The sequence below is a fragment of the Apus apus genome, chromosome Z (genome assembly GCF_020740795.1).
Source record: "Apus apus isolate bApuApu2 chromosome Z, bApuApu2.pri.cur, whole genome shotgun sequence".
In the NCBI taxonomy this organism is placed as follows: Eukaryota; Metazoa; Chordata; class Aves; order Apodiformes; family Apodidae; genus Apus; species Apus apus.
The window spans coordinates 63,981,010-63,990,350 of record NC_067312.1 but is presented as its reverse complement, the minus strand read 5'-3'; the positions used below and the strand labels follow the sequence as shown (position 1 = coordinate 63,990,350).

Sequence of the window (9,341 nt, the reverse complement as noted above, 5' to 3'; positions counted from 1 at the left end):
TGTGGGAGTCTGATACAGACCTCCCAACCAAAGCAGTGAGGTGGATGAAGCTTTCTATAAGCAGTTGGGAGAAATCTCCCAGTCACTTGCTGTTGTTCTTGTAAGGGACTTTAACCTCCCAGACATCTGCTGGGAATACGACACAGCAGAGAGGGAACATTCAACAGGTTCCTGGAATGTGTGGAAGATAACTTCGTCACACAGCTGATAAGTGAGCCAACCAGGGAAGGTGCCCTCCTGGACCTGCTTCAGGTGAACAAGGAAGATCTTGTGGAAGGAGTAAAAGCTGGAGGCTGTCTAGGGCACAGTGATCATGAGATGACTGAGTTTTTGATCCTTGGAGAAACAAGGAGAGGGGTTAGTAAAACTGCCACCTCAGACTGCCAGAGGGCAAACTTTGACCTGCTCAGAAGACTGGTTGACTAAGTCCCTTGGGAGGCTGCCTTGAAGGATAAAGGAGTCCAAGAAGGCTGGACATACTTCAAGAAAGAAGTTTTAAAGGCACAGGAGCAGAATGTCCCTTTGTGCTGAAAAACCAGTAAGTGGGGTAGGAGACCAGCCTGGCTAAATAGGGACCTTTGGCTGGACCTTAAGAACAAAAGGAGAGTCTGTGACCTTTGGAAGAGGGGACAGGTCACTCCTTAAGTCTATACAGATGAAGTGAACCTGTGCAGGGTGAAAATTAGGAGAGCCAAAGCACAGCCAGAGATCAAACTAGCCACAGCTGTCAGGGATAATAAAAAATGTTTCTATAAGTTAATGAACAGCAAAAGGAGGATTACGGAAAATCTCCATCCTTTATTGGATGTAAAGGGAGTCTTAGTAACAAAGGATGAGGAAAAGGCTGTGGTGCTCAACACCTACTTTGCCTCAGTCTTTAGCAGTGGAACTAGCTGTTGCATGGATATACAGCCACATGAGCTAGGAGACAGGGAGGGGATGCAGAATGAGGTCATCACAATTAAAGAGGAAGTGGTCAGAGACCTTCTACACCACTTAGACACACACAAGTCTGTGGGACCGGATAGGCTACATTCAAGGATGCTGAAAGAGTTGGCAGTTGTGATGCCAAGCCACTTCCCATGATTTACCTGAAGTCCTGGATAACTGGGGAGGTCCCAATGGACCGGAGGGTAGCAAATGTAACACCCATCTATAAGAAAGGCAGAAAGGAGGATGCAGTCAGTCTGACCTTGGTACCAGGGAAAGTCCTGGAGCAGATCATATTGAGTGTTATTAGAAGACATATAGAGGACAACCAGGGAATCAGGCCCAGTCAGCACAGGTTTATGAAAGGCAGGTCCTGCCTGATAAACCTGATCTCATTCTATGATATGATGACCCTACTATTGGACGAGGGAAAGGCTGTGGATATTGACTATCTGGACCTCCAAACGGTTCCCCATAGAACTCTCATAAAAAACCTGGCTGCTCATGGCCTGGATGAGCACATGCTCTGTTGGATCAAACACTGGCTGGACAGCTGGACCCAAAGAGTGGTGGTCAGTGGAGTCAAATCCAGCTGGGGCCAGTCACAAGTGGTGTTCCTCAGGGCTCAGTGTTGGGACCTTTTCTGTTTAACGTCTTTATTGATGATCTTGATAAGGATGTAGAGTGTATAATCAGTAAGTTTGCAGATGACACCAAGCTGGGTGAGAGTGTTGATCTACATGAGGATAGGGAGGCTCTACAGAGAGACTTGGATAGATTGGATCATGAGGTTAATGTTAATGGTCTGGGCTTCAACAAGGCCAAGTGCTGGGTCCTGCACTTGGGCCACAACAGCCCCAGGCAACGCTCCAGGCTTGGGGAAGTGTGGCTGGAAAGTGTCTGGCAGAAAAGGACCTGGGGGTTCTAATTGCCAAGCGGCTGAATATGAGCCAGCAGTGTGCCCAGGTGGCCAAGAAAGCCAATGGCACCCTGGCTTGTCTTGGAAATAGTGTGACCAGCAGAAGTAGAGAGGTGATTGTCCCCCTGTACTCAGCACTGGTGAGGCCACACCTGGAGTCTTGTGTCCAGTTTTGGGCACCTCAATTCCAGAGAGATATCGAGGTGCTGGAGTGAGTACAGAGAAGGGCAATGAAGCTGGTGAAGGGCCTAGAGAATAAATCTTATTAAGAACTCTCAAGAGTTGGGAATGTTTAGTTTGAGGAAGAGGAGGCTGAGGGGAGACCTCATCAGGCTCTACAACTACCTGAAAGGTCAGAGTGGTTGGTGCTGGTCTCTTCTCACAGCTAATTTGGGACAGAACAAGAGGGAATGGCTTCAAGCTGCAACAGGAGAGGTTTAGACTGAACACGAGGAAAGATTTTTTCACAGAAAGAGTGGTTAGACACTGGAATAGGCTGCCCAGGGAGGTGGTTGAGTCACCAACCCTGGATGTGTTTAAGGGTGGTTTGGATGTGGTGTTGGTGGATCTGGTTTAGGGGAGAACTTTGTAGAGTAGGGATGATGGTTGGACTTGGTGATCCCAAGGGTCTTTTCCAACCTGAATGATTCTATGATTCTATGAATCTATGAAACACCAATACTTCATTTCTGTTCATGAATGATTGATGTTTCATTTGCTCAAATCACACATCCTCATTACTCTGCAATGATGGCAAAACTTTGGGGGCACTTAAAAGTTGCACTTTCCATCTCAGCATGATTGATAAGAATGCAGTCTCAGGCTGTGGTTGTTAGCCTTGTGTAAACTTATTTGCTGATTAAATTTTGTGTGGCTGGAGACTAATTTCACTATTCAAAACAAGGAAGGAAAAAAATTCAATTCTGAAGTTTATCAACTTATAACCTTGCTTTTGCAGAAGAAAAATTAATATTGCACTTAATTTACAGTCTTTCTTATCCTGAGGCATACATGCTGTGACAGACATGCTTCCAACTTTAGTATTAAGGGCTGTTACAACTTAAAAAAAATCTGATTTGTGGTGGTTGGAAACAGTAATACAGGCCTGATTGTACTAAGTAACTCGTCTTCCTCAGGGAGCAGAAACAAAAAACCAAACAATAATAATAGGACAAATACATTATTCTTTGATATTCCTCCATTGTAATGTGTTACAGAGTATTCTCTGATGATTACAGTGCAAAGAGAATTGCATGGAAGCTTAAGTTATCGCTGATAACACATTTGGTCTGTCTCATTCATCTGTGCCTGCAGCTCCTTTGGGAACCACAGAGGTACAGGGCAGGTGTAGACAGAAATTGCTTCAGAATATCCTTGCAGTTTCCACTGTTGTTTAACTTCATATGGAATAGAATAACAGAAAACAATACAGGGAAAAAATAGTATTGTCAGCAAAATGTCTAAAATATTATTTCAGGCATCGCTCAAAAGGCCTGTCTTTGATTCTGGGCTGTCTTACAGACTTGTCTTCATGTATCTGGTGGAAAGTTAACTATTTTTGGATGGGTTATTATTTAGCAGATCAGCTTTTGGATCTGGGTTCCATCTGGTAGCACAAGCAGGGAAATGGAGGCAAAGGATGGGCTATAAGCAGAACAAGGCAGTAACCGAGTATGGGACCTCTCAATAGCCAGCTCTAAGCACCCTCACTTCTTCAGTTCTAATCCAATCCAACTCTTGTGCTTTCATTAGTTCAGTTAGACTCCAAACCACAAATTGCTTTAATGGGAGCAGTTACTGTGGTGGTCAAAGCATGATTTCAGGACCAGCAATGTATGAAATGACTTGGAAGAGAAGTGCGGGAGGTGTGTTCCCAGTGTCAAGAAGTTTCAATCTTTCCACTCAACAAGCATCCTCCTTATAGCCATTAGTGTTGATCAGAGCCTTTAGGAGGCTGACCATTCCAAATCAGCCAGTGTAGGGTTTTTTTTGTTGTTGTTTTTTTTTTTTGTTTTTTTTTTTTTTTTTTTTTTTTTTTTGTTTTTTGTTTTTGTTTTTTTTTTTTTTTTGTTTTTTTTTTTTTTTTTTTGTTTTGGTTTTTTTTTTTTTTGTTTGTTTGTTTTTTAATGTGGGGTTTTGTTTGTTTCTTTGTGTGCTGTTAGTGGCATTGCTTAGAACTGTTTTGGGGAAAGCACAAAAGGACACGTTGTCATGCTAGTTTCAAAAGCCAGCATCACAAAGCATTAATTTTTCACGGTTCAGCTGTGAGAAGGTTCATGGTTCATTACGTACATTGTGGAAACAGCTGTTAGTACAACATGTCTTTCTTCTCACCTTGCCTCTGCTCCAGAATGTGGCCACTGTGCACATTGCCATGACAGCAAGCTGCAAGTGCAGGAAGGATTCAGAGCTATGTTTTGCCCTTAGTGCTACATCCAGCATGAAAGGTTATAATTAAGTTACTCATTACCTTTTCTTCTTTGAAGGAGCCCTTATCTACCTGTAGATAGAGTGAAGAGCTGTTTTTTATTTTTGTACTTCACAGCACATTAGAATGATTTTTCTTTAATCTCTGCTAAGCACTGCTAAAAAGCCTAGTCAGTGGAAAATTACCTTGTGGAAAATTACGTTATGAATACCATTAAGTGAGAACAGCCCATGAAGAGGCCTTTTTTGTACAAAGACCTGCATTGCCGAAGACTAATAAATCCTTGTTGTGAGGCCTAACAGAGAACATCACACCTCCAGAATAGGATGTGGTTACTACACCAGCATGCATCACGACAGGAGATTGCTGTTTGTTAGGGAAAGACTGGGAAAATATATCAACTTTAAGAACATAATGAGCTTTCAAGCAGTATCCAAAAGGACTTAGTACAAAAATTGGCAAGGCAAGATGACAAACACAAAATAATGCATTGGCACAGGCTCCACACACAATGGACAAAATAAAAAAATGGGAGGGGGAAGAGCTACCAAGACTGAGTTCATAAATGCTAGCAGATAGCAAGCCCAGTCAGTATGAAATGTATATGGAGGGCAATGATTTCTATCAAGGAACTAATTCCCAAGCTTTTAGGGACAGCTGTCTGCTTGGTAAAGTTATCCAGCTTCAGGGTGGTTACTCCTGCCACCAACAGCGACACTCTTGGAAAGGTGTTTGGGCCTTCCAGGAGAAGGAAGATTTTTTTCTAAACATGCTGCCCATTGTGGGAAAAAGGTAAAGTGATTAATGCAAACCATTTGTAACTTCCAATAAGGGATAGCTGGAATATTCTTATACTGTCTGTACTAGACAAGCCTGGGGAAGGTTTCACTAACATGATTATCCTGAATTCCTGCTTGGTCTGCTAGCTAAGATGCTGCAGCCTGACCACTTGCTTGTAAATTACAATGGAGATGGTACCAAGTACAGAAGAAAAAAAGAAAAAACCTCAAAACATTTGGCTTTTTTTTTTGTTTGCTTTGTTTTGTTTTTGTTAAAATCCAGGAAGGCTACTGATAAACATGGAATAACTTAAGAGAAAATGAAACTAAATTTATTGGCATATATTTTTTGTCGCTCTTTGCTGAACAACAGGCTATCTTGAAGCTCTAAAATTATGAAACTGTATTACACTGATTTTATAATCCAAGAAAGCAAAAGAATCCATTCCTTCTGTAAAGTGTCATTACATGGAATCATGTTTTGCAGAAATCTCCACAGGGTTCAAACCATAAACCTGGACATGCCAAATGAGATTAGTCAGTTTTCCCACTTGAGCAAATTTGTATGACAGACTTGGATAGTCTCACCAGGCAAAGTGAAAGCAGGTGTTGGCAAAACCCTTTGAAAATACATTATTCTTCTGCTGTTTACAGAAGCACACACACTGAGCACAAAAGAAATTGTTTGCTCAGTTTCCTGTTTAAATAGCCTTTAAATAGCTTTGTCATGATCTTTATTGCACGTCACACCTGCTCTGTAAATGCAGAATCTCTTACATTCTTGTGATAACACCTCACTAGTAGCTGCAACTGAACCAGTAGAGCAACCACCTGCGAAGGTCTGGATTGCACTACCCTGGAGATTTGGTGTTTGTCAGCTGACTATGAGCTGGAAACTTAGACATGAAAGTGCAGACATACCAGGAAGTGGAGAGCATTTCTACACACCTGCGTGAAAGTAGTGATAGTATTCAAATCAAACACACACAAAACTGTTCATCTTTTCTGCAAATGTTAATAGGAATACCTTTCATGTTCTGCTCAGAGGGGGTTTTATAATACTTACCCTTCGAGTACTAGCTGTATCCGTCACATCAACAGTGTCATAAACTTGATAATCTCTCAGCCCAAGCCAGTTCAGAAAACTAATCTGGTAGAAACCAGTTCAAAAAACTAATCTGGCAGAAACCAGTTCAACAACCCCTGAACCCAAACAGCCTCTCCAAACCCACACTACTTTTTTCTTCTCCATTCTGCCATCTGTGGAAATGCACAAGAAAGTAAAAACTGGGGATATGGGAGAGAAAGGATTCTTCTTCATGATGGCAGCCTAAAGACATATAAACTGTCAAACACCAGAAAATGATACCTATAAAATAATTCCATGTTTCCTGCCCCCTGCCTGCCCAATGACAATTAGGCATTTGGTACATGTTGACAGCAGTGAGGTGTAGAAAAATTTCAGTGTCTCCAGACCAGTGTGTAAGGACTTCACTTGCTGGACATCAGCAGAATGTCCTACCCATTGCCACCAATGTAACTTGGGAGTCTCCTCAAAATTAATTTTTTGAGGAGGAAAAGCAAGCAGCTGGCTTGATGTAAGAAACAGAACACGTGCTGTTCCCTTAGAATAAGCACTCACATGAACTAAAAAAGTTTGGGCTAAGACTGTTAAGAAAAAATAATTGGGTCACTAACTACAGCTAAAGAAAACATTAGTGATGTGCCTCTGTTGCCTTCCATACATATGCAGTTTCAAAGCATCTTGCTGGAACTTTGTACTACTAGTAGGTCCTTCATGGCTGGTGGAACCTAGCTGTGCTCCAGCTGTGAGGGATGACAGACAAAATTTGAAAAAGAAACCCAAAGAAACCCAAATGTGACCATTACTAACACTGTGTGATAACTTTTTATGTAGATTCCTGACTCCCGTGAAATCACATATCTTTCCCACTTACTTCTCCAAACTAGCACTTCACACCATTGCCAAGCAACAAAAGCCCTCCTTGTGGCCTTTGACTGCACTACCTACCACAGGTGCTGGGAGGAGAAGCCCACTTAATCTGCTTGACTCCCACCCTCGCAGGTAGCACTTTTTTCTTGCTCATCACTGCTGCTGTTATCTACCCCATGCTCTCCGAACAGGACTGGGGTAAACCCCTCCTCTTCAATCACAACACTGAATGGCAGGATTGAAAACACTCACGCTTCTGAACTTCTGCCCCACAGTCTTGCTGGTGCTCTGTCTCCCAGTTTGTACTGGGAGTACAAGTAACTGCAGTATTACACAACATGCAACTGTGCACTGAATTCTGAAAAGTAGGATATTTTCCAGACATCCTCTTCATGGTAGCTGAGGGAAGAAAGGCAGATGTTGCAAAGGGGAGAGCAGTCGAATCACAGATTTCTGACAGACCATGCTCACATGGAAACTTGAGCGAGGCAGGCCCACTAGAAAGCATGTATGGCACTCACAACATTGCAACAGCCATCTGATATTCTTCAAAGAGGAAATAACTGAGAAAACTATCAGCTCCCACTGTTGCAGTCCAGGAAGACCTCAAGTACAGCTGAGTAAGATGAAGCACATCATCAAGATGCAGTTCTTAAACCTTTCTGTTGGGTACTGGACTTTGCACAAACTTTGTACTATGAGGTACAAGCCTACTCAGATCACGAGTCACACGGCTGACTAAAAATGATGGATGGATCTGGGTTAATCTGAGTTATAACACTGAGTCACTTGTTTTAAAAAACTTTGTTTAAATAAAGTAGGTACATTTCACAGAAATGGTTATAAAATGCATAGCATATTATAAACAATACTGTTACAGATACTAGTTATTATATCCTAAATATTGCTTCTTAAAAACTAATCAGAAATGAGAAAGCTAAAATCCCCAGTTGTCCTATCTTAGGCACTGTGAAAAAAATAGTATGATATAACAAAGCAGGTGTTCACTTTTTCATTCACTCTACTGATTGTATTGGTGCATCGTTAACTTGCCAGTTCCTATTATGTGGAAATACCTGGTTCCTGGAGCCACATATAAAAATTAGATTTCCATCATCTGGAACAAAAATTGCGCTTGTTTATCTGACCAAAAGGCCACACAACTCCAGTGAAAGCTGACTCAGAGTCTTCACACTGATTAACTTAATGGACAGAGACCATGTGAGTGGACAAAAAAACCTAGTAGTTCTAGGTTGTGCAGGTATGTCACACCCATACTGCTACTCATAAGCAACTTGACTGTACGTTGGCAAGTCCATATATATTTGAAGCTTGACTTGTATGGAAACTGAATGCCCAGTAGAAGCAGACGTTACACTCAGTGGTGATGCCATGCCACAGACAGTGGAATTCAGCTTATTTGCAGCACCTGAGAACCAAGCACACCTTGAACATTCGTAACTTGACATAACCAAATGCAGAGGTGTCTGTTTTCTGATCTTTGGGATGCCAGGGCACAAATAAGTAAAAATGAAGAGTACAGCACCAATCCATAACCATAGCCAAGACAGGTACCAGTTCATTCACACAGGACTTCAGCACTTGAGTCATGACTGAAATTCTTCTCACTTACACTTCAATGACAATAGACAGAAAGCAAATGCTGAGGTAAAAGGAGTTGCACCGTGTCTGCACTGGTGTAAGCAAGTCTAGAATCAAGCAAGCTATAAAATCCATTAATTCACACACAACAGAGAAGGCAAAATCCCCTTATTTTCAAAACATATAGATACATGTAGATCAAAACATGTACGCTTTCAAATCATATAGATAAATGCTCAAGAATAAAATGACTTTCTGCATTATGACATGAGCTTTACAGTAGTTTAAGCTTGGCTTGGACTGAAAATAAAGAAGCTTGGACTCTGGCCAGCAGAGCTCCTTTGGAACTGCTTGTCAAGAGAGAAGAATGAGGTCTGAAGTAGTCCAAGAACACTGATGTTTCATTCAATATCTTCAAGTAGTTTTTGTAAGTTGCTCTGTATCTTAGAAAAAGAGAGAAAAATAATTGGGAGGCAGGAAGTGTTATGCTGTATTTAAAAAGATACAAATTCAAGACATAGTGTCCAATATACTATCTGTGTGCCTGTTAATTCTGCCACAACTATTCATACCAGTGGTATTCTTATTAAATGCTTTCTGCACTAGAGTCAAAGGAAACACATGGATACAATCAGCCAGCAGCACACCTAGTTCTGTGTTATGTGTATCTCCGGCAATTTCCTTGCATACGTTCTCTCCCTTATTAGGTATGAGAAAGTAAGACAAAAA

At 41.6% G+C, this 9,341-nt stretch overlaps 1 protein-coding gene across 4 annotated transcripts in view; it reads right to left on the bottom strand.

The window, feature by feature from the left end:
* Positions 1 to 5,362: 5,362 nt before the first annotated feature.
* GRAMD2B (GRAM domain containing 2B) overlaps positions 5,363 to 9,341 on the bottom strand; it is a 43,859-nt gene continuing 39,880 nt past the window's right edge. For all 4 annotated transcript variants that reach the window (XM_051643480.1, XM_051643483.1, XM_051643481.1 and 1 more), the window contains one exon: positions 5,363 to 9,055. In XM_051643480.1, the coding sequence (XP_051499440.1) occupies positions 9,014 to 9,055 (42 nt within the window). In that variant the 3' untranslated portion in view covers positions 5,363 to 9,013. The remainder of the gene's footprint in view (positions 9,056 to 9,341) is intronic.